A 25183-nucleotide genomic window follows, 5' to 3' on the forward strand; every position below is an offset into this window, starting at 1 on the left:
AGAAACAGCTCCTGTCACCCGCTATGTCAAAGACAAAGGATATAGCTAATCTGAGGGATTTTAAATGTTAGTCTGTTGCTCTTTTGGAACAGCCTTTCTTATACTGGTGCTAGCAAATACTCGGATAAAGTAGGGTAACTGGTGAGATTTTTCTATTTCCTATTTTGAGTGACAGGTATTTTCTCATTTCTCCCTCTTCTCCCCCCCCCTTTTTTTTTTCTAGATGACATTCATGTCTCTGAAGGCAGACAGGTTTGCAGGAGGCATGAACTATATGTCAGCTTTCAGGACCTTGGATGGCTGGTAATTCCACCCCCTGCCCCTTGTTTGTTTTAGCAGTAAATTGATACCCAAGAAAATTAAATGGGAAAAATGTGAAAGTAGCCCATCCTTGGGGTTCCCCTCCACTCCTTCCCAAACACAAGGCAATTTAGAGCATGTGAACTCTGCCTCACTTTGATCTCACCTGGGAGGTTTCACAGGAACTTGCTTTAACAACATCATTGGCATTACTAAGAAAAACATGAACTGATGCAACCTGAAATCCATCAATGACCCTGAAGGAGGAACTCTCCAGTCAATATAAAAATCAAAATAAACCCTAACTGTTGACATTTCCCCTCACCCCACTATGAGTAGCCTGATTGTTTCTGTGTATGTCGGAGAAATGAATGAATGAGTGTAGTCGTGCTGCTTAACTACTGACAAATCTTTCTTTTTGCAGGATTGGGTGATTGCACCACAAGGATATTCTGCTTTTTATTGCGAAGGAGAATGTGCCTTTCCTCTGGATTCCTGCATGAATGCAACCAATCATGCCATCCTGCAGTCACTAGTCAGTAGTTTTATTAATGTGTATGTGCATTAATAGCTTGTTGGGGTCTGGGCTCTGCACAGGATCATTAACATTTGAAGTAGCTGTCAGAAACTCGGTGGTGTATAAATCAGGTCACAGTGGAAGGATAAAAGTGCAGTCCAAGGGCTGGTCTACTAGATACAGAAGAATCTTTTCATGGCCCCATAGTGAGATGTTATATTTGTTTTGTTTTTTTTAAATAGACAGTCCCTGAAATTCAGATCTGGATCTGGGCCTTTTACAAATTTTGAGGGCATTTGGATGCAGAAGTCTAGCTCAGATCCTTCTAAAAAAAAATCTGCATTACACCAACCCCAATTATTTTAATCTGGTCAGGATTTGCCTACAGGGGCAGATCAAGGAATCAACAGGAAATAATGGAATGAACACCTGATTGGCCAGCTTTAAGCTTCACGTGCTTTGCAGACTCGCAACTGCTATCTCATTGCAAAATGCTTTCTGGTCCAATTCCATTTTTCACTTGACTTTTTCATACAAATCATCTCTCAGGGTTAAAAGTTTCCAACTGTGGTGAAAATGACAATTGCCTATTCTGGCTAATTTCCCTTCCCCCCCGACCCCCAACCTCGCAGTTAACTAAAATATGGTTAACATTTGAAAACCTGGAACAAGTCTTCAAGGAGGTGTGTTGCCTTTGTTAGACTGAAAACAGTCTCTGCCTTTAGGACACCTTGAAAATGCTGCTTGATGCATATACCCAATAGGAGATAACCCTCTTGCCCACGTGCACATATGAGAGTATACATCTTTTCCAAGATTAGGAGGCAGCACAAGGATTTAACAAAAAATCTTGAGACATATTTAATGCACCATTACAGTTCGGAAACCAAAGCACTCACTAGGCAGGAAATTCCCAGCGGAAAGGTTTTCTAATGCAACATTTTCCCAAGCACACTACACGTGGCAGGACATGCTTTAACTTCTGGGATTTCCTGACTAGTGAGTGCTTGATTTCTCAATCTTAGAGTTGCATTGATTCTCATTTTAGCATTTAGGGTGTAGACAGATTGCCCCGCTGCATTCGGCTGAGAGAGTGCAGTTTTGTGATACAAAATATTATTGCTTAATATTCATATATGGGAGCATCCAGAAGCCCCACTCAGGATCAGGCCACAGTACAAAGACACAGGGAAATGCTTGCCTCAATGAAGTCAATGGTAGTGTTTTCAGTGGGGCCAGGATTTCACCTGTGTTCTCTAATACCAAAAAATTTATGATTGATCCTCCTGTTCTGGATGTCCTTATGCTTTGCCTTTAAACTTAAATCTTCCACAATTCCAGAAACATATTATGTAGAGCAAACCCCTGAAGTGTGTGAAATGCATCAGTTCCACTGCTCTTCAGGATTGGACCTTCTGGGGACTGATGTGAATAGCATCCAGTTGTGAGGGACAAAATGAACCGGAAGTGTTTTTTAAAAAAAAAAAAAATCTAAGCCAAGATTCTCAAAGGTATTTAGGTTCCTAACTCCCATTGGTTTCAGTGGGAATTAGGCACCTAAATACCTTTGAGAATCTGGGCCCCAGTGCCAGCCAGTCTTCTGTCCTGAAGTAGTGCAGCATGACACCAAAACACCAGCTTCTGTACACGAAGATTCTGAATTGCCCTGAAATAAATTAATTGCACGTATTTGGCAGGTCCGTAGAGAGGGAGAGGGGTGTGTGTATATATCTATATCTATATCTGTATATCTGTATATATATAAAAAAAAGACTTACAGGCTACTAGCCTTACATTATATAGAGCGTTACTGGAAGAATTCCTTGTCACCCGGAGAATGAGTCAAGGCAGTGTCACTTTCAGAGGGGAGACAAGGTTGTGTACTTAGTACTTTTTGAACAACATTAATTTTCAGTTTGGACACCGAATACCCACGGGGGAGGGCCTATGTTCTACTTGCTCCTAGAAGCTGATCTAAACAAAATATTTTATTCCTGGGTAACAAAAACAAAAAGTTTTAAAGCTGCATTCTCTTTCCTGCGTATTTTCTAACTGAGGTTAGTATATTTCGTGACAAGGGCGCTGCACAGAAATCTCAGTTTAACTGATGAGTTGCCCTGCAGGAGTGGAGCCATGAGAATGAGTCCAATATAAACTGCAGCCAGAGCTGCCAAAAAGTTTAGAGTAAATATTTGGATGAAAGCTGAAAATAATCTACCCATTCAATCAGAGCCTTTTTACAGGTAAGAGCTGCTCTCTTTGAAGCTTTTTCTTTTCACTAAATCGAAAAACCACATGTTTACCTTGAGATAGCTTGTTACTCCCTGCTACAAATTCCTTATCCTGCCTGGAGCTTGCAGAGGAGCAGCCATTCGTCAAAAATGAAAATTCTCACACTAGCTTGTTTGGCTCCACAGGTCCATCTGATGAAACCCGAGGCTGTTCCCAAGGCCTGTTGTGCTCCAACCAAGCTCAGTGCAACCTCTGTCCTTTATTATGACAGCAACAACAATGTGATCCTCAAAAAACACCGCAACATGGTCGTGAAATCATGCGGCTGCCACTGAAGGCCCTGAAGAAATGCGATCGCTGGTTTCTTGGCGAGGAAAAAGAACTATTTTAACAGGTCTGAATCCCATCTATGTTGCCAAAGTCCATAAGAGTCAAACTCCTAGTCGTAGATAAGACAAAACTTTTATTATCCTACTATACTTCATGAAACTAGAGAGAGCAAATCGGGGGCTGCTTAAGTACACGTGTTTCTGGCTATTGGGTTTTGTTATAGAACTGTGGCTAGCTGGCTCCTGGATTATTCATTATTATTGGAGGAAGTTTAGACTTCACAAGTGACTAGGCCAAGGAAGGCAGGACTTGAGTTGCTTCTAAATCTATCAGTATCTACTCACTTATGGCCAAGTATCATACAAGCACTTCTAGTTCTCTAAATGATACACAGTCAGCCAGTTAGAGCTGGCTGGCTAGCCCTCCTCTCCCCTCCCCTCCCATTTAAATCTTGAAAATTCATCCAATTGGAAAAAAAAAAATGTTGAGCTAGGCCACGGTTATAAAATAAACCCCTAGTTTGGAAAGTAAACACTTACTGTTTGTTTTTAGTAAATGTCATGACCCAGCAGCAGGGACACTATTTCTCAGCAAAAGCCCCAAGGGTCTGCTAAAATTGTACCTAGTAAGTATTTGCTTTGGGGGGGATCCATTACTGTGTGACATCTTCATGTCCATTTGTTTTCTATGGGCTAATTCATTTGGGGTGATGGATAAATGAGGGTGTCAGGGCAAAAAAAGAAATCTCAGGAAACGATCCATTTAATGTTGCCTTATCCTATGGAGACCGTGTTCTAGTTCTTAGCTCTGCTTCAGTTTCCCCATCTGTAAAAATGGTGGTGGTGATGCTTTCCCCCCCCCCCTTTTTTTTTTTGTAATGTGCTTTGAGATCTACAGATGAAAAGTGCAATATAGGAATTAGGTAATATCATTCGCTTTCCTGCATCCTCACTAGGGGGCATTGTACTGCTTAAATGAATGGTGTGCAACCTGGGGGGGGGTGCAAGAGGTTCTCTGGGGAGGGGGGGAGCAAGAAACTGGGGTCCCACTACCATAATAGCAGGAGCAGCATTTTTAAAAAATAGTCTCCCGCTCTGCAAACCACGGCTCTCCAGCCGTGAGCTCTCCAGCTCTGAGGGCAGTGCCGCCATCAGCAGCAGCATAGAAGGGTAGCAAGGGAGCAGAGGGCATGACAAATTCTGTGCCTTCACTGCTATTGTTACCTGTGCTATAATCCCACCTTTACTGGCCAGCCTCTTCAAAGGGACTGACTCCCAACCCAGGACTTGCATACTGAGCTAAAATGTTCCCCCTAGAAATCTGCTTCCCCCGTACCTGGGGGCTGATTGCCAGCTCTCCTTTTTATGGGAATTGAATGTGCCAATCTTATTTGAGACTTGGAGGGGAAGGCGGTAATATAATTTATTGGCCCACGTTCTGTTGGTGACAGAGACAAACTTTCAAGCTACACTGTGCGCTTCCTTAGGTCTGGGAAAGGTACTGAGCAGGTCACCACTCACTTCAAGGTTGAACACCTAGTTTAGCAGAAGTTAGCATGTAGTCTAAGGAACCCTAGTTCACGTGCTGCAGCACACGCCCCAGAGATGGTTGGTTCACTATTTCCTCAGCAGTTCAGAGACTAATTCTTCAGTGTATCTGTCAAAGTGCCTGACAAATACTGAGAGCCCACAATCCTCCCTGAAGTCTGACTGTTGCCAATTGTCCTGCTTTTTATTGCAAGTCTCATGCTAGCTGGGATGTTCCTTAAAGCACCAGCTCCCAGAGAGGATTTCAACTTTTGTTCTAAAGTGCCTAGAGTTGGGGGCTGAGCTGTCCAGGTGCCCTGAGGCAGCATCAATCTTTGCACAGCCAAGGGGGATGCCTTTATGAAGTACGTTCAGCATTAGCCACTCCAGTCAAACTGTTGATGCTTATGGGGCTATTATGTCAATAATTTTTTATAATCTAAATGTTTGCTACCTGAACACTCAGTGGTTTTTTTTTTTTTTTTTTGTCCTTGAACTTGCTTTCTTAGCTCTGAGTGGCTAGCCTACTCTGTATACCAATGGCAGAGAATGGAGATCCCATTTAAAGTACAGCGTAGCTGGGTTGAAGTTTCTATTAAGGTGTTCTGGTGATGGTTTTCTGTTTTACATGAGGAGTTGAATGGACAGGGACTGAGTGCTCTCTGCTGGTGGAACTGGGGCACTACAGAGTCCTAGAGGGTCAAATGACAAGCAGACTAGGGTGGGGTGGGGTTCTCTGGTTGCTCTGCTACTTCGGGTTGATGGAATAAGGGCTCCACACCAGGGCATGTGATGGGGTGACATAACCGCCTAGGTCCTTGTTCCAGCTGTATTCCCTACTGCTGTCCCAGTTTTCCCCTCAAACAGAACTGGAGGTTACTACTAATTCAAGCAGCAGTAAGCACCGCTGGGATTGCCCATGGATGCTTCTGTGCAGCCCCAATGTGACTTGGCCCCCAGGAGCCTGGGGCCAGCTAGCAGACGGAAAGCCTGCTCCATGGCCTGGCAGCTGCCCTAACCCATCCCCTTCCCCCCCAGCCAGGTCCTGAATCTGAAAGATGCTGAATTCTCTGAGCCTCTAATACTCCTGCTTGTGTAGCCACAGGCCTGCATGATTTGACCTGAAGAACAGCAGCACACCTCTTCCTCTATGGGAAAACATCCTTGCTACAGGGTCCTGCCATAAACATTATAAATAAATTGTAACCAACAATCCTATTAGACATCCTGTTTCAGGGCTTGAGCACATCTCTAACTCGTAGAGAGAAGGTTAAGCCCTCAGTTGGGGGACAGATTCTCCTCCTGTAATCCTAAAATTATCCTTCATCCTAACCACTTTCTCTGCAGCACCCAGTACTGGCTCCTATTGCAGACAGAATATTGGATTAGCTAGCCTCAGGGTCTGATCCTAAAGCTTTATTCTCATGTTCCACAAAATTTGAGTGAGAAAATAGGCCCTTACAAAGCTTCATAAACAACTAAGATTAAGGGATCACCAAGTGTCTGGGGCAGTTAAGTGAACAAAACATGATTGTGATAACTCTGTACAACACTGGCTCACTTTTTTTTTTCCCCAAGCAAACAGAACTGATGTAAGAAAGCAGAGGCACAGCTAGGTGCTTTTAGTACTACATAGTCTTTCATTTGAAAAATCAGTTACCAAATTAGGCTTAGAACAGTCATATTTATAGGGTGGGTGAGGGAAAAAGTATCGTGGTCATGCTTGATTCTGGAATGGAAAGATTAAAACATTATTTTAAGGCCTGATCTTGTACTGTGATTTATTGAATTCAGAAAGGGGAAGCTGTACAAACTCACACCTCGTGCAGCTTTTCAAGAACTCCTTTTTTTTTTTTGCACTTAGGGTAAAGTTTTAAAGTAAAAATGCTGCCATCATTTCTTTGATGCTGCCCTTCACATTCTGGAATAGCATAAGGAACAGCCAGTGTAGCAATTTAGAAACAATCTGTCTTCTCTAATGAGATCCTGTCAGCGTGGTGCAATGACATGTGTGACAACAGCTCAGCTAGGAGACAGTAAAGGATTTGGATTTTGGAAAGCAGCCCCTATCGGATTAACTCTGTACTTAACTTTCCAGGATCCCTAAGGCCTTATGCTGTAGGTACTAGCAATGTTAGCTAAACACACTTAATTTCATCCAGTTAAGGAACATGGATCTCTATGTTGTCAGACCAGCTTGAGCGAGGGGTCCCTGCTGGCCTTAAGCTATTAATCCATAGATCTAAAACTGACCACCCTAGATGTTTTGGAACAACTTTTCACCTGTGGAGTTACTAGGGAAGAGTTATACCAGAAAAGCTATGCTAGTCCATTCCCTTGAGAGACAAAGGCCTGTTCAGTGACCTCACAAGCCAGGCCCAAGACCGTGGAGATCTGCACTGAAAAATAGCACGAGACATTCCAGACAACATGACCCAGCCATCAACAGACCAAGCTCACTTTCCAGGCATGCACCTTGGAAAGCCACAGCTGGTCTTGGCTATGGACTTTCCATCCACTACCCCCAACCCAATTTCCTAAAATAACAGAATTGAACAATGGTGCCTGATGCTTACTAGTCTTCTGAATTTGCAAATGAACTTGCGAATTGCATGGATATCTTATGAAGGAGTTTTCCTTCTGGGTGAATAGCTGTATTGTACCTGCCTTCGTCAACTCTCCAGCAACCTGGTTTTAGACTTTCAGTAAAACTATTAATTAGGTTTTTCAACTGCAAATGCAATAATAAAGAACAACCTGTATTCTTTTCTGCATACAGCCACAACACAACTGCCATCTAAGCTCCCACTTCAGCTAACACTTAACTGCACCTGTAACTTCTCCACAGGCCAACTTGGGCATGTAAAGTTACACATGTACTTAAATGGTTGCAGGATTGCAGCCCAAGTTATGATCCCAAACTCTCAAAAGAGAGAAGTACTAGGCTAATCCTGCACCTAGTCAAGTCAATGTGGCTTCAATGAATACAGGATCAGATCCCAAATGAAAAAAAAATGAGAAGTGATTTTTTTCCAGATCAAAACACTTAAGCCTAGTTAGGCAATTGTCAGTGTATACTATGGCAGCTAGTGTTAATGCAAAAAAACATTTCAACATACTTACAGTTTTGATCTGCAATAGTAACAGCTAGTGCCTCCTGTTTTCTTTTCCCCTCTTTCCTATATTCTACATCCATGTCATGTTCATTGCAGCTTCTTTGCTGGGCCTCCACAGGTGCATATTAATTTGAAGTGTGAGATAAACAGAATAAGGAGAAAGCCCTTAAACACATTTCATATTAAAACCCTGCCTGTGGTCCTCAAAGGACATGAAATAAAGGTTCACTGAATGATCACCAACAATTTATTTCAGTCCTAAACTTTTCAAAGCCAATAGCCTGTAACTACAAACGTTTGGGGTTACTGCTCATCAGAATGACAGGTTTTTTTAGTCCTAGTGGATGGTGGTTGGACCATGAGGCCTGGGTTTTATTTCAAGTTCTGCCACTGGCCTGCGGGGTGACTTTAGGCAAGTCTCTGTGCCTCAGTTTCCCCCTCTGTAAAACAGGAATAATGATACTAACCCTGTCTTTATAAAATGCTTTGACATCTACTGATTAAAAATGCCATATAAAAGCTATGTATTATTGGTTTTAGATTAACACACCAGCCACTCAATACTAAAGACCACCTGACTTTTAGAATAGATTCGTAGCTACTTTTCATCTGAAGGATCACAGCAAATGATGCATATTTGTAAAACGCCACGCCATGTACAGCATCTAATATCCACAGTTCTGTACATTTTAAAATATGTAAATCAAGAAATTAATGCAAACTTTAAATGCAAAATGCATACATAACAGCTCCAATAGAAAATACTACCGCACCTGCCTTGTGCGCATCTCAAAAAAAATACGGTGGGTGAGGGAATATCTTTTATTGGACCATTTTGTGTAGGTCAAACATTTGCACCTTTAAACTCATAGATATTAAGGTCAGAAGGGACCATTATGATCATCTAGTCTGACCTCCTGCACAATGCAGGCCACAGAATCTCACCCACCCACTCCTGCAATAAACCTCTCACCTAAGTCCTCAAATCGTGGTTTAAAGACTTCAAGGAGCAGAGAATCCTCCAGCAAGTGACCCATGCTACAGAGGAAGGCGAAAAACCTCCAGGGCCTCTTCCAATTTGCCCTGGAGGAAAATTCCTTCCCAACCCCAAATATGGCGATCAGCTAAATCCTAAGGATATGGGCAGGATTCACCAGCCAGACACCCAGGAAAGAATTTGTAGTAACTTAGATCCCATCCCATCACAGGCCATTGGGCCTATTTACCATGAATATTTAAAGATCAGTTAATTGCCAAAATCATGTTATCCCATCATACCATCTCCTCCATAAACTTATCGAGTTTAATATTAAGGCCAGAGAGTCCTGTGCTGGGACCCAAACAGCTACAACCCCACTGCAAACAAATATAAAAAAAGAACATTTTGAGACGCTGTAGCAGAGCAGTCTCCATAAGGATAGTTTTGTAAGTGACAATACCACATTTATTCAGTAGTACCAAAGCAACTACCTAGAATTTAAAGGCAAAACAAGCTAGGCCCTAATTGGAGACAAAGCCACAATTACTGCTCTGCCCTTACTCATCCCGTGCCAGTGTGAACGGGAGCTCCTTTTTCAGACACAGAACTTCTCATTCTGCCATTCCAAACCGTATTTAAATCAGCTCTCCTCTAAGTGATCTCCAACCCACACAAACCTGACAGGTTCTCTCACATTTCATTTTTACATTAAAAAAAATAATTTAAAAAAAAAAATGAATTACAAAATGGTGGTTACAGAAAATGTTATTTCTGCTAAGGACATTTGCTTCGCTTTGTGCGCTCTTAGATTTCTTGTGTCTATTATTTCAGCGCTGAACCAAAGGCAAGATTAAAGTTCCTTTCCTCTGTCATGCAAATGGTAGCCACTAATAACGACCTGTGACATAAATGAACAGCTAAATGCTATTTGAGCAAACAGTAGGACATTGCCTAGAGCAGGATCCTGCACATTCAGGACATTTATGCTTGGACACAGCCACCTTGTTGCAGGAATTACAGAGATGCTTCCCTTTCTGGATGTAACCTTTCGTATGGACCCCAGTATTTACACCTCAGTTACATTCCCTCGCTTAGCGCAATTAGCGGGGTCAGTTTCTCGGAGGATGAGCATTTTCACAAAAACAGAGTCCAGGGCCATTTGCGAGCGAGGCTTTCCTGAGAGCTGCTCTGATGCCGTCAGGCAGGAACGAACAAACACAGACGCAGAGCGTAAACATGGACACCAGTGTCAGGGAAAGCTTTTCAAAGGGCCTTTCAAGACCTAAAACCCATTCACAATCATTGTAAAGGCCAACTGTCCCGCTGTTTGTAACTCCAATGCGCTTGCACCACATCAGCACTGAAGGGGTGCACGAGCGCAACACTAGACAAAACGCAGGTAGGGATTTTAGTGCAGAGGACAGTCCTTTGCTACGGCTGTGCGCAAGATTAACTAACTGATGATACTGCCTAGCTCTTTTCATCCAGAGTTCTCAACGCATTTTACGATGCAGCTCAGTATCAGTATTCCCATTTTACAGAAGGGGAAATCAAGGCATAGGGAGGTGAAGTCTGAGGTTGGCTAGAAAGGCTGTTAAACAGACTCACCCGCTGGCTGTTAAACACACAAACCCAAAGCAGCTGGCTGAACAGTAGGGTCCGCAAGCAACTCCATAAAACACAAGGCAGACTTCTGCTTCTTCAAACCTTTCCCATGACAGCATCTTTCTTAGATTGTAAGAAACAGGTAGTGACGGTTTGTACTTTGTTGACCTCTATACGTTACCATGATCTGTGTGCTAAACAACACAACATTGTGAGAATTCCAAGATAAGGGACACATTTTCGGTATTTTATAAAAGCTCTGGTTTATTTTAAACAAGTAAAAATTCTCTACGGAAGACACCGGCAGAACTGGCAATGCCTCGCAGAGGAGGGACACAGGATCCACTCCAGATTGGACAAACTATTTGCACAGGTTTTTAAAGGATGCTTCCTGTGGCCCGCCGGGTGAAAAAGCACCTGCTGATGGGCCTAGTCCTGTCTGATGACCAGACTGTTCAGCCCAAGCCTGTATGATAGTTTCTAAAGAAACTATGCAGTCTCCAGTTTTGTTTTCCCCATCCGGAACAACTTCCAGCCTTCACTGCTCATCTGGTCACCCCATCCAGACAGGGGCTCACACATATTCCCCACAGTCTGAAATGATCACTTTCTCCTTGGGTTTCCCATCTTTGCTGCCTTGAGCCTTAAGAAAAAGGAAACAAGAAGTAAAGACAAATCTCCAAGTCAGACCAAAGAAACAACTGGGGAAACGTCCCATTGTCTGCTCCCCGGACTCCTACCTCGATCTGCCGCACCACCTCCATCCCTTCCGTCACCTCTCCAAAGACCACATGCTTGCCATCCAGCCAGTCTGTTTTATCACAAGTGATGAAGAATTGGGAGCCATTGGTGTTTGGGCCAGAGTTTGCCATCGATAACAACCCTGGGGACAAAATATTATTATTGTACTGAGGTCCAGTCACAGAGCAGGACCTGACTGTGCTGGGTGCTCTGCAGGAGGGTCCCTGCCCCAAACTGCTGACAAATACGAGTGACCAGTGCGCCATTTATCATAGACCTGCTCTACGCTCAGCGCATCACCACATCAGCTGCCTAATACAAATACTCCTTCAGCAGCCCCGTCATCACAGGGCAGCCACAAGGATCAAGAGAATCATAGAATATCAGGGTCGGAAGGGACTTCAAGAGGTCATCTAGTCCAACCCCCTGCTCAAAGCAGGACCACTCCCCAGTTTTTGCCCCAGATTCCTAAATGGCCCCTCAAGGATTGAACTCACAACCCTGGGGTTAGGAGGCCAATGCTCAAACCACTGAGCTACCCCACCCCCAGAGAGAGACGGTCTGTTTGCTAGTATGTTTTCAGATTATAACACAGTGCCGCTCTCTGCTTCCTTTCTTCTCCTGTCTCAGGCTTCATCAGTCCCATTCACGATACGCCCATTACACATTGCCCCACAGTGTTCGATACCATCATGTACCCTCCCACTGCATGCATCGAAACAATACATATGACAAGGAGCACGGTCAGGCCAGATTTGGTTGCAAGTTTAGATTTTGTAAAACATGAGTGTAGATTTTTTTATAAAATATAGAATCCATTGAAACTCCCCCATGGAATAGTACCGCCCCACCAAATGGAAATAAAAAATCCAAATCAACATTCCCTACCGTGTTTACAACCCAGCCTACAGCATCATATTAGTGCACCAGATACCGAGCTCTGAACGCAACAAGTACGAAATTGACTACGCTCAGCGACAGCAGGAGAGCTGAATGGCTGATATCGAGCCTCTTAGGAACACAGGACTGGAAATGACCTCTTGGGTCACCAGCTCCAGTCCCGCTTTCCCAAGCAACCCCGTCATAGCATCCCGCTCATAAACTCTTACTTCTGGGTCGCTAGTGCAAATCCAGCCTAGGTCAGCTGGGACCAACTGTTGCTATCATCGGATGGCTACTAGACAGCTTCTTAGTGGCCTGCATAAAATATGTTGGTGGCCTCACAACATACGTTGGTGACATAGGTCACTTCCTAGTGGAAAGGTGTCCACATCACAAACCCCACCCACAGGGTTAACACTGTCTCCATTTGCTGAAAAGCTCAGCCAAGAAGCAAGGGGCTGAATTGGCCATGGACAATGAAATCCTCTCCCACTCGTAGAGATTCATAGATACTAAGGTCAGAAGGGACCATTCTGATCATCTAGTCCGACCTCCTGCACAGTGCAGGCCACAGAATCTGACCCACCCACTCCTATGAAAAACCTCACCCATGTCTGAGCTATTGAAGTCCTTAAATCATGGTTTAAAGACTTCAAGGAGCAGAGAAGCCTCCCTCAAGTCAACCATGCCCCATGCTACAGAGGAAGGCAAAAAACCTCCAGGGCCTCTCCAATCTGCCCTGGAGGAAAATTCCTTCCCGACCCCAAATATGGCAATCAGCTAAACCCTGAGCATATGGGCAAGATTCACCAATGCTCTTTCTGAGTCAAGTTTGCAGCACATCAGTGGTGCAACATGGGGGGAGCTGTACCCAATCTGTGCCTGACGCAAGAGCTTCACCCTATGGCTACAGAGCCCTCTGCCCCCTCCCTCCCAGGGGCTGCAGGGACATGGTGCTGGGCGCTTCTGGGAGTGGAGCGGGGCCAGGGCAGGCAGGGAGCCTGCCTTAGCCCTGCCATGCCACGGGGGTGGCAATCCCGCAGGCTGTAGTTTGCCCACCCCTAGTGTAGACATACCTTCAAAGGCTGAGAATCCAGCACCATTTACTGATAATGAACTCAGTCACACCCCAAAAGTCCCAAGTTCCAGCAATCTGCCCCATGCAGTCGCAGCAACCTTTGCCCGAGCTGCCCCACTAAGCCAGCCTGCTCCCGCACCCACAGGATCTGGCCTTACCTGGTCCCGTGTGCTTCAGAATAAAGTTTTCATCATCAAACTTCTTCCCATAGATCGATTTGCCTCCGGTGCCATTGTGGTTGGTGAAATCTCCAGCCTGACACATGAACTGGGGGATGACGCGGTGGAAACTGCTTCCCTTGAAGCCAAAGCTCTTTTCGTGGGTGCATAAGCAGCGGAAATTTTCTGTGTGTGTTGGGGGGGCAGGGCGGGGCGGGAGAGGGGAGGAAAGAAAGCAAAATCATATTTCAAAATGCCAGCAATGGCGCTATATGCGAAAATTCATCTTAAAAAGCCCCTTAGAGGCATGGCACTCTCTCTCACCCGCTGTCATGGGTACAATGTCCGAGCGCAGGAGAATCTGGATTCGGCCAGCAGGTTTGTTTCCAATCTTGATGTCCATGTACACCTGAGGATTGGCCCTGGACTTCTTAGCAGGAGGCTCACCCTAGGGAAGAGAAAAAGTGATGTTCCCATAGGTTCTTCTTTCAGAGGCTTCCAGCCCTGAGTTCTCAGCCTTCAGCTCTTCGCTTAGGAGATGATGGGACAGCAGGCTGTGACAATTCCACCTGTGGGGCGGGGCTGCTCCCCCCTCACACAGGGAACGTCAGCACAGCAATCAGGAGGCATGACTGGAGCTCGTGTAGACATACCTGAGCTAGCTTTAATATAGCTAGAGGTAAGCTAGCTCGAGTAACAATAGCAGCAAAGCTCCAGCAGCTTAGACAGCCTGAGTTAGCTGCTCGAGAACATACCCGGGATGCCGGGCAGGGCTGGGCTCCGGAGTCTAGCCCATGCCCACGGACGCTGCTCTCGTGACTCGAGCTAGCTTTGAACTCGCCATTTTCAGTTTCTGCGGCATCTGAAAGGAATTTCTGAAGATGCAAGGTCTGTGGCGCTAATGCAGCTATTGCCCACGTGTCTGACATGCTGCAACTCGGAGAGAGTTTTAAACCGACGACCCACCCAAACCCTGACCATTTTCAACTCCTCCTTTCGATCAACACAAGGGAAACAATTCAAATCCACCCCTTGATTCCTTCCTTCTCCCCACAGAAGGCCAGAGTCCTGCCGTTTACCTCCTGCGTCTCTGATTTGGAAGGCTCTGCTCCCTCTTCCTCTGCATTCTCCTCAAGCGTCTTCCCCGAAAACTTCTTCAACCAGTCATCATCCGACCAGACTGGGACGGAGAGAAGAAGGGATCAGAACAGGGTCTAAACCAAACCACATGTCCTTCTGTGGCATGAGCAGCCAGGTCTGAACACAGTGTGTTTAGGACATTGAAGAAGCACGAGCACTCAGTCCCCAGTAGAAGAACCCTAAGGACACAGAGCCCGCAGCATAGAGATTTAGACCCATTACATGGGTGAATGAGAAAGGGATGGTCACTGAGCAGTATCTGCAGCCTAGTAAAACCTCCCATTAGAGTCAGCTCTCCAAAATTACCAACAGGATCAGCCCACCCAGTCTTCCCGAATGGCTACTCTGCCCAGGTAACGTGTGACACAGGCCCTCAGCAAAGCGATGGAGAAGGCAGACATACAGCAAGCAAACAGAACCCAACACAGCCAGGCAGTACTGACAGCAGGACATTGAGATAACCCCCCCCCCCACCCTTCTCATTCACCGACTCACCGGGTCGGGAAGAACCTTCCTTAATCCGCATTGGTTTGGCCAAGTTGACACGAATCGTCCTGCCAAAAAGCTCAGATTCGTTCTAAGGAGAACGAAAGAGAAAAAGGTGAGAAATTCCTAGGATCTCCAAATCCCTGCCGGGCTCCGAGAGAGAGTCAAGAGAAACAAAGAACTTCCCACCCCCTATCTGAGAGTATTGATTATTTGAATTACCATAGCAACCCCAGTCATGGACCAGGAGCACATTGGGCTAGGTCGGGGTGGCCAACCTAAGCCTGAGAAGGAGCCAGAATTTACCAATGTGCCTTGCCAAAGAGCTACAGTAACAAGTCAGCAGCCCCCCATCAGCTCCCCCCATCCACCGGCAGTCCCACCGATCAGCACCTCCCGATCAGCTGTTTTGTGGCATGCAGGAGGCTCTGGGGAGGGAGGGGGGAGGAGTGAGGGCATGGTAGGCTCAGGGGTGGGGGCAGGAAGGGGTGGAGTGGGGGCAGGGCCAGAGGTTGAGCAGTGAGCATCCCCTGGCACATTAAAAAGTTGGCACCAGTAGCTCCAGCCCCGGAGTCGGTGCCTTTACAAGGAGCCACATATTAACTTCTGAAGAGCCGCCCTTAGGCTAGGTGATGGACAAACACAGAACAAAAAGACAGCCCTGGCCCAAAGAGCTTACGAAGCGTGAGACAAGAGAAAAAGAGGGAGACAGGGAGGAGCACGAGGCAACAAGGAGACAATATCGGCAATCATGAAAGTCAGTGGTCTTGGCACACCAGTGGCCTAACCGTCGAACAAATGCCCGCTCCAAGGATATGCAAAAGCAGCCACTACCCCCATTTTAGCCGGCCATTCCCTTTACACTCGAAGAACCTGCAGCCAGTACTACAAGCTGATGGGATTCCTCTCTGACTTGTGTCCATTCCCGACCGCTGTTACATGGGGAGGGTTCAGAAGCGAGTTACTAAAAAAACCACCCACCCTAGAGGGTATCAAATCCATGTTTCCCTTTCTTGGCCGAGGAGCTATGATCAGCTGTCAAGGGGATGAGGGTCATTAGATACAAGAGATTAACAGAAATCTCCAGACAACGCTGAGACATTTTTTCATGTCCCATCATACTGGGAGCAGAGCAAAGCCAAATGATGCAGGGGATAGAGAAAGGGCTACACTTCCCCCAAGAAGGTTCAGTAAAGAGGATTGTAATCCATACCATATTGTCAATAGCTGCTGCAGCGTCCTAAGGGAAGAGCAAAAGAAAATACGTTATTGCCAATTCAGCCATTACTCCTCTATTCATGTAAAAAAAACAAAAAAACAAAAACAAACCCACACTAGGCACATAGAAGGCTGCTAGGATTTCATATCAATGCATAGCCTGTGCTGGCAGAAATTGTCTAACCCAAAGATAATGCTTGCTCCTCAATGCAAAGCCTGTAGCTTCTTGCCACATCTCACGTGGACATTCACAAGTGTTTTCAGACACAGGGGCAGATGCATTCATGGTTTTCTCCCCATCGATCCAATCAGGTAATGCCTCCAAACTGCACACCATTGGGGTCCCATGTTATGCTGATTTTTATTTTTTGAAGCCTGCGATAGGATCATCGGGCCACAAACAGGTGCCAGCACGTGGCATCTACTGAACTAAAACCACCACTGGCATCATGGACTGAGTTAGCCCTGGTCAAGATTTTGGACCACAAAGATTTTCCAAGATGGAGGTGGATCATCCAAAGAAAGCAGAAAAAACAAAGATGGCAAAACTGGACCCAGAAGTGGGACAGCAACTCCAGCCGAAGGAGAACCATATGTAGCCACGACTGTTAACCTTGAAGGAGTCAGTAACGAAGGGCGGGACCCGATTCCCACTGACATCAATTGCAAAACTACCAATGACTTCAGTGGGAGCAGCACTGGGTGAAAAATGGTGGCGGAGGAAGAGATTTCAAACTCAGTATTAAAATTTGCTCCTTTCTCACCTCTGCCAACTCAAATTCGATGAAAGCAAATCCCCGGTGCTTTTCTGTGGAGAGATAACGAACAGTTACAGCCGCCAGAAAAGCCAGAGAACAAGAGATTTGACAACAAGTCACTCGTGCTGCTAAGGGAAATTAATTTCTCAGCTGCTGCTGCTTCCCCATTTGAGAATTCAGATTTTGTTTCAGACACACTAGTGTTTTTAGAGGCTGGTGCAAATAACTGGCAACGTCAGGGGTTACAAAATGGCCCATTTTTAATTACTTCAAGTTGTACAGATACATTAAACTGTTCTTTATGGCTCTGATGTTAACGAAGCTAAATCTCCATCCAGGTAATTCTCAAGTAATGAATTTAAACAATTTGTTGTACAGAAAGAAGAGCTAACTTTACACCTTCATCCTGAAATAAGCTCCAGGGCACCTGGATCCATGCAGACTCACTGAAGTCAAGTCTGTGCACGTGGAAATCACTGCAGGATTGGAGTTTTAGTTCACAACCGGGATAGAGAAAAGGCACACAGCAGCATGTAATGACAGGAAAATCCCTTTGCTAAGTACTGAAAGTTACTATTTATGAAATAAATGAACAAACATGATTTAAAGAAGACATTGAAAAATACACGGTGTTCATCTATTTTGAAAACTGTAAATTTAGTTTTAATTGTTCACGCAAATATATCAGGGAGTTCTAGCACATGCCCTGGAGAATATGTTGTCAGATAATGGACTTTTAGTAATAACAGATCTGATTATAACTGCTATTGAATCTTTGCTATGAAGCAGGGAGAGGACACTGGTTTGTAGGTGATTACTGAGGGTCGGGATTTTAAATTGTACTGGTGTGATTCAGAAGATGCTAAGAAACTGGTCAAGTTCATTAGTAAACTCAAGCCTCTAAAGTTTTGCACATTCCAGAGACAGCATGTTACCCAGCACATCCAGAGCACTATGAACCGCAGTGGTCGTGGTGCACTGGGAAAATGCTGTCCCCAGATTTTGATGTTACAGAAGTACAAACCTCTACAGTTATCATTATGCAGGGTTCTCTCTTCAAGAGAGCCTCGAAAGCCATGGTTTCTTGGGAAGCAGCAAACCCCAAGGACAGAGCAGCTGAAGAGGGCAACTTGACACTTCTCTCAAATTCTCGGACATGATTCCTGACACAGAGATCCACACAGAGCAAGAAACAAGACAGACCGAAGCAGGAACCGACTCACCAGTTTCATAGTCCAGAGGTATCTGAATATCAGTGATATCTCCAAAGGGAATAAAGGCAGCATGAAGAACTCTCTCATCCACCTCTTCCGCAAGTCCACCTGCAAGTCACAGAGTGTTCTCTACCTGTGCAGCCTGTTTGCCCACTAAGACTTCTCAGTGCAGAAACATGGCCTCAGTGCAGAGGAAAGGATGGCCTGCTGATTACAGACAGCTTGTAAACTTACAGCTAGTGCAGAATGCAGTCACTTTTTTATTCAGCAGAGCTTTCCACAAGTAGCATAGCAAATCAGAGCTCTAGAGACCACTCTGGTTTCCAGGCCATGTGCAGGTGCTATTCAGAGTGCTGGTTTTGATCTACAAAGTGGCTTATAGCTTGAGTCCTATCTTAGTCCTGGGGATACTCACACACTTAGAATTAAACATGTGGTTACGTCTATGCAGGATTGGGGCCAGCGGTTTGGGGAAAGATCTGAAGTTTCTTCAGTGGCTTCTACACTGTTTTCAAAACCCTCCAGTGGCCTCAAAGAAAATCCCTTCTGTATAAGAGACACCACCACCCTCACCATCAGCAAATAAAGACCCTAAAAGGAGGAGGAGGGAAACCATTCCAACCCCCTAACTTTTTAAAAACCCTTTTGAAGAAATGAAGAATGCAGGTACCACTTGAATTCATAACCAGTTCCTGCTCCTTTTCTGCTTCTTAATCTACATCTGGCTTGGACCAAATACTCTCTCTCTCTCTCACACACACACAAACACTTACCCCATCGCCCCCCCCCACCCCCAAACCAAACAAACTGCTAATCCCATCCCAGGACCAGATTCTGCAGCTCCCCAAATGCCAACAGATAGACACATGAGCAAAGACAGTGAGCAAAGGGAAGGTTTTGTGCACCGCATGGCACAGTCTGATCAACCAAACTTTAATCAAAACTTGCTGTAACACAAACCTGACCTTACCCACACCAACACCATCTTGGTGTGAAATCATACAAGGGAGAGAGAACTACAAGCTCTGCACAACTTGCCCCCTAACTCAGGAATAGATCCAAATATAGCAACATGGAGACCTGGCTGGAAACTGAAATGCAAGCAGATTTCCATGGTAAAAGGGGGAACCTTTGCCTAAGCTGACAGGGCACATACGAGGAAGTGGACCAGAACCATCACATTACCTGCACGTATAGGCGGGTCAGACGAACTGACCTTTGCAAGCTGCACGTGCCCTGCCCAAGCTAGCAACTACACAAACACACATTGCCCAGTACAAACTAGCAGATCAGACACAAGGAAGTGGAGTAGAACCCCCCCCAAGTCTCAGTCTCCAACATCAGCTGCAGACAGGTGCCATGGATCAGTGCAGATGCAGCTAAGCACAAGGGACAGCATTAATTTAGCAAGTCATTTGGAGGTCAGGGGAGGGCAAGAATACGTGAGCCCTGCAGCTTGGATGAGGGGGAGAACAAGCAGATATTAAAAAGTTGGGCAAAGGACTGAGTAACATCTGGGCTGCCAAGTTGTTTGGATATGCATCCCAACCTGGGAACAGGATCTCCCCGGGCAGGAAACACACATGGCATACAGCCAGAGTGCTTGAACTCAGGTGCCTGGAGTTAGGCACCATAAGAAGAGGTCTGATTTTTCATAAGTAAGAACAGCTGCTCTCAGGAAACCCCCCCCCCCAAGACCAGGCCACAGGGGTTTAGGCATCCGAGTTAAAACATTATGACCTAAGTGGGCCTTCATCCCATTCAGTTCATGCACGAGAGGTGCACACTTCCCACTAGTTAAAGTCAACAGTGGGAGGTGCAGGGAAAGGAAGGGGACCCTGTGAAAGTGCCATTTCGTTTTCTCTTCAGCCGAGCGTGACCCATTTTACTGAGTCTCCTGCTCTTTTGTAAAAAGAAAAGCAGTACTTGTGGCACCTTAGAGACTAACAAATTTATTAGAGCATAAGCTTTCGTGAGCTACAGCTCACTTGCATCCGATGAAGTGAGCTTTAGAGCATAAGCTTTCGTGAGCTACAGCTCACTTCATCGGATGCAGGTGAGCTGTAGCTCACGAAAGCTTATGCTCTAATAAATTTGTTAGTCTCTAAGGTGCCACAAGTCCTGCTTTTCTTTTTGCAAATACAGACTAACAGGGCTGCTACTCTGAAACCTGCTCTTCTGTGTTTTCCCAAAAGCCCCAGCTCCGGGATTCCAGGGAGTCTGAGAACACGAGCCCTTGAACGAGGCTCGACAAAGCCCTGGCTGGGATGATGTAGCGGGGGATTAGTCCTGCTCTGAGCAGGGGTGGGACTCGACACCGCCTCCGGTCCCTTCCAACCCTGGGATTCTGTGGGCGGGAGCCAGTGCGCTTCCAGCCCTGCAGCGACAAGCCGGAAAACATAAAGCTAAACAGCCTTTGATAACCGCAACCCCCCCCACCCACCACGACGTTTAACCCAATAAGTTCGGGTGGGGTTTGTAATCCCCCCAGCCTCGCCCTGCGCTGGACGAGAAGCTGGATATGAGTCAGCAGTGTGCCCTTGTTGCCAAGAAGGCCAATGGCATTTTGGGATGTATAAGTAGGGGCATAGCGAGCAGATCGAGGGACGTGATCGTTCCCCTCTATTCGACACTGGTGAGGCCTCATCTGGAGTACTGTGTCCAGTTTTGGGCCCCACACTACAGGAAGGATGTGGATAAATTGGAAAGAGTACAACGAAGGGCAACGAAAATGATTAGGGGTCTAGAGCACATGACTTATGAGGAGAGGCTGAGGGAGCTGGGATTGTTTAGTCAGGCAGAAGAGAAGAATGAGGGGGGATTTGATAGCTGCTTTCAACTACCTGAAAGGGGGTTTCAAAGAGGATGGCTCTAGACTGTTCTCAATGGTAGCAGATGACAGAACGAGGAGTAATGGTCTCAAGTTGCAATGGGGGAGGTTTAGATTGGATATTAGGAAAAACTTTTTCACTAAGAGGGTGGTGAAACACTGGAATGCGTTACCTAGGGAGGTGGTAGAATCTCCTTCCTTAGAGGTTTTTAAGGTCAGGCTTGACAAAGCCCTGGCTGGGATGATTTAACTGGGACTTGGTCCTGCTTTGAGCAGGGGGTTGGACTAGATGACCTTCTGGGGTCCCTTCCAACCCTGATATTCTATGATTCTATGATTCTATGACAGGAGAGGAAGCCGGCAAGCGCCAGGGGACGCGGGAGAGAGAAGCCAGCCCCGGGGCAGGGAAGGGCAGGGCAAGCCGGGGGAGCAGGGCAGGGCAAGCCGGGGGAGCAGGGCTGCTCGCCGCCCCGGGGGATGCGCCGGCTGCAAGGGGCCCGCGTGGAGCGCTTGCCCCCGGGGAGCGGCGAGATCCCCGGCCCCGCTCCCGCCGCTACTCACCCACGTACAGCACCCTCTTGGCGGAAGCCATCTTCCCGCCCCAAACCCTCCCCTTGCCCCGGAACCTCACCCCGGCCCCGGCCCCGGCCCGCCCCCGCGGCGGCTGCTTCCCGGGGCCGGGCGCTCACCGCGCTGCTCCGCCGCCGCAGGCCCTCGGGGGCCGGGTTTGCCCTGCGGGTCGCTGGAAATCGCTCCCCGTCCCGTAGCAGCGAGCGCTCCTGCTGCCCCAGGCCGGTCGTTTCACCCACAAGCCGGCCCGGGGGGGGGGGCGCCTGCTCGGCCAGCTTTTGTAGAGTTCAAAAAATTGCCCCTAGACCCAGCATCCAGGCGTAAGAGGCACAAGGCTTCGTTAACAGCAGTGAGAGAGGCAAGGAGCGGCGGCTGTTTCGATTAACACGGGGGTGACTTGGTCGCAGGCTGGAAGGACCTAGCCCGGGGATACACGTGGCTCTCCCGTCTGGCTGAGGAAGGTGGTAATAGAATCAGAGAATCTCAGGGCTGGAAGGGGCCTCAGGAGGTCATCTACTCCCACCCCCTGCTCAAAGCAGGACCGCTCCCCAATTTTTTGCCCCAGATCCCTCAATGGCCCCCTCAAGGATTGAGCTCCCAACCCTGGGTTTAGCAGGCCAATGCTCAAACCACTGCGCTATCCCTCCCTCCAAAGCCAATAGCTGGAAGTTTCAGGGTAGCCCCCGTGTTAGTCTGTAGTTGCAAAAAGAAAAGGAGGACTTGCAGCACCTTAGAGACTAACAAATTTGTTAGAGCATAAGCTTTCGTGAGCTACAGCTCACTTCATCGGATGCATTTGGGCAAGGAGCGGCAGCTTAGATTAACACGGGGGTGACTTGGTCGCAGGCTGAAAGGACCTACACGGGGGGATACGCTTGGCTCTCCCGTCTGGCTGAGGAAGGTGGTAATAAGAGCCAATAGCTGGAAATTTCAGCGTAGCCGCCGTGTTAGTCTGTATTCGCAAAAAGAAAAGGAGGACTTGCAGCACCTTAGAGACTAACAAATTTATTAGAGCATAAGCTTTCGTGAGCTACAGCTCACTTCATCGGATGCATTTGGTGGAAAACGAAGTGAGCTGTAGCTCACGATAGCTTATGCTCTAATAAATTTGTTAGTCTCTAAGGTGCCACAAGTCCTCCTTTTCTTTTAGCTGGAAGTTGTAGCTAAACAAAGTCAGAGTGGAAATAAGGCATACGTTATTAACGGAGTAATTAACCCTTGGAACAACATACCAAGGGTTATGGTGGATTTCCCGGGGTTTTTTAGAAGATCCGTTATAGGAATTATTGCGGGGGGGGAAAGAGTTCTGTAGTGGATCAGATGATCCCAGCAGCCCTTTCGGGCCTTAGAATCTGTGAATTAGTAACCCAGGAAAAATGGAGTTTTTCCTAAAGGAAATTAAACCTACAACCTAGTGATTCAGGATGATCAACTGCCCTCCGCAGCACAAATGTCTTAAACCTTATCCACTACAATGTGACGAGGTGGTCAAGATTATTGAAAAAAGAAAAGGACTTGTGGCACCTTAGAGACTAACAAATTTATTTGAGCACCAGCTTTCGTGAGCTACAGCTCACTTCATCGGATGCATTCAGTGGAAAATACAGTGGAGAGATTTATATACATAGAGAACATGAAACAATGGGTGTTACCATACACACTGTAAGGCGAGTGATCACTTAAGGTGAGTTATTACCAGCCGGGGGGGAGGGGGGGAGAAACTTTTGTAGCGATAATCAAGTTGGGCCATTTCCAGCATTTGACAAGAACGTCTGAGGAACAGTGTGGGGGGGAGGGGGGTGGAATAGTTTTACTTTGTGTAATGACCCATCCACTCCCAGTTTCTATTCAAGCCTAAGTTAATTGTATCCAGTTTGCAAATTAATTCCAATTCACCAGTCTCTCGTTCAAGTCTGTTTTTGAAGTTTTTTTGTTGAAGAATTGCAACTTTTAGGTCTGTAATCGAGTGACCAAAGAGATGGAAGTGTTCTCCAACTGGTTTTTGAATGTTATAATTCTTGACGTCTGATTTTTGTCCATTTATTCTTTTACGTAGAGACTGTCCAGTTTGGCCAATGTACATGGCAGAGGGGCATTGCTGGCACATGATGGCATATATCACATTGGTAGATGTGCAGGTGAACAAGCCTCTGATAGTGTGGTTGATGTGATTAGGCCCTATGATGGTGTCCCCTGAATAGATATGTGGACACAGTTGGCAATGGGCTTTTTTCCAAGGAGAGGTTCCTGGGTTAGTGGTTCTGTTGTGTGGTTGCTGATGAGTATTTGCTTCAGGTTGGGGGGCTGTCTGTAAGCCAGGACTGGCCTGTCTCCCAAGATCTGTGAGAATGATGGGTCGTCCTTCAGGATAGGTTGTAGATCCTTAATGCGTTGGAGAGGTTTTAGTTGGGGGCTGAAGGTGATGGCTAGTGGCGTTCTGTGATTTTCTTTGTTGATCACATTGACAGAGCTAGAAGAGTACCCAGAAGTCACCTACTACAGGACAGGCCCAACAAAGAAAACAACAGAACGCCACTAGCCATCAACCCCTCCTCCCTGCTCTCCTGCTGGTAATAGCTCACCTTAAGTGATCACTCTGGTTACAGTGTGTATGGTAACACCCATTGTTTCATGTTCTCTATGTATATAAATCTCCCCACTGTATTTTCCACTGAATGCATCCGATGAAGTGAGCTGTAGCTCACAAAAGCTTATGCTCTAATAAATTTTAGTCTCTAAGGTGCCACAAGTCCTCCTTTTCTTTTTGCGAATACAGACTAACGCAGCTGCTACTCTGAAACCCAAGATTACTGAAGCAACCCCTGAGTTATAGGTGGTTGTTTTTTCCAACCATCGTATCAGCCAGTTGCTATTGCAAACCAGGATGGTGACAGTGCAGCTTCTGAGGCGTTTCTGTGGCTGCAGCTAGCATTTCAGCCAGTAGTTCAGCAGTTTATGGACATGTGGTTTAGGTATAGGAGTTAATGCAAATTGACTGAGGATACAATGTAAATGGGGCTATAAGACTTACCCCACAGGAGCCCTGATCCTGAACGGCCAGGTGTCCAGTGATCACAGAACTTAAAAGTGCTTGCAAGAGCTGTTTGAGTCAGAGTCCAATGCCAGCTGTCTCTGCCTGTGTTTCATAGGCCCCTGCCCTGACTCTCTGGGACTCTCTCTCAGTAAGATACAGCTGCATTTCCAAATAATAAGTTATTGTGCTAAGTGTCATACCACCAGACTGCAAAGTAACCATTTTCCTGCTTTAAATTTATGAAATGTGGTACTCCAGCTGGGAAGCAGAAATGGAATTATTGGAGTGGTCAGCTAAGATAACAGGTCCAACGTGTAGCCTATCTTTAAGAGCTACCAGCCTTTTCAGGATCTTGTTACAATATTTTGTTCAATGCTCAAAGGAGTCCGTATCATTAGAATCAAAATGCTCTGCTTTGTGACTTGCCCTCAGGAGATGCAGGGCACTGCACTTCTGCATTTTCACTCTC

General features: G+C 46.3%; 2 protein-coding genes across 4 annotated transcripts in view; one reads left to right on the top strand and one right to left on the bottom strand.

Moving 5' to 3' along the window:
• The window catches only part of LOC119845511 (bone morphogenetic protein 8A-like), a 43997-nt gene extending 36324 nt beyond the window's left edge, over positions 1-7673 (top strand). Inside the window, exons 5-7 of the mRNA XM_038377879.2 lie at positions 224-303; positions 725-835; positions 3235-7673. Coding sequence (XP_038233807.1) covers positions 224-303; positions 725-835; positions 3235-3384 — 341 coding nt within the window. The 3' untranslated portion in view covers positions 3385-7673. The remainder of the gene's footprint in view (positions 1-223; positions 304-724; positions 836-3234) is intronic.
• Positions 7674-10849: 3176 nt separating this feature from the next.
• Positions 10850-22023, bottom strand: PPIE (peptidylprolyl isomerase E). 3 transcript variants are annotated; one of them, XM_043505977.1, is made up of 11 exons: positions 20451-20521; positions 19319-20177; positions 18290-18388; positions 17073-17116; positions 16304-16330; positions 15100-15181; positions 14544-14644; positions 13789-13912; positions 13465-13650; positions 11346-11488; positions 10850-11248 (listed from the first exon to the last, which is right to left on the bottom strand). In XM_043505977.1, exons 2-11 carry the CDS (start codon positions 19392-19394, stop codon positions 11180-11182), a joined length of 951 nt encoding a protein of 316 aa, XP_043361912.1. In that variant the 5' UTR covers positions 19395-20177; positions 20451-20521; the 3' UTR covers positions 10850-11179. The 3 variants fall into 3 exon arrangements, with proteins under 3 accessions (XP_043361912.1, XP_043361913.1, XP_038233808.1); XM_043505978.1 differs by lacking the exons at positions 19319-20177; positions 20451-20521 and adding an exon at positions 21920-22023; XM_038377880.2 differs by lacking the exons at positions 19319-20177; positions 20451-20521 and adding an exon at positions 21672-21724.
• Positions 22024-25183: the final 3160 nt, after the last annotated feature.

This window comes from Dermochelys coriacea, chromosome 19 (assembly GCF_009764565.3).
Source record: "Dermochelys coriacea isolate rDerCor1 chromosome 19, rDerCor1.pri.v4, whole genome shotgun sequence".
Classification (NCBI taxonomy): domain Eukaryota; kingdom Metazoa; phylum Chordata; order Testudines; family Dermochelyidae; genus Dermochelys; species Dermochelys coriacea.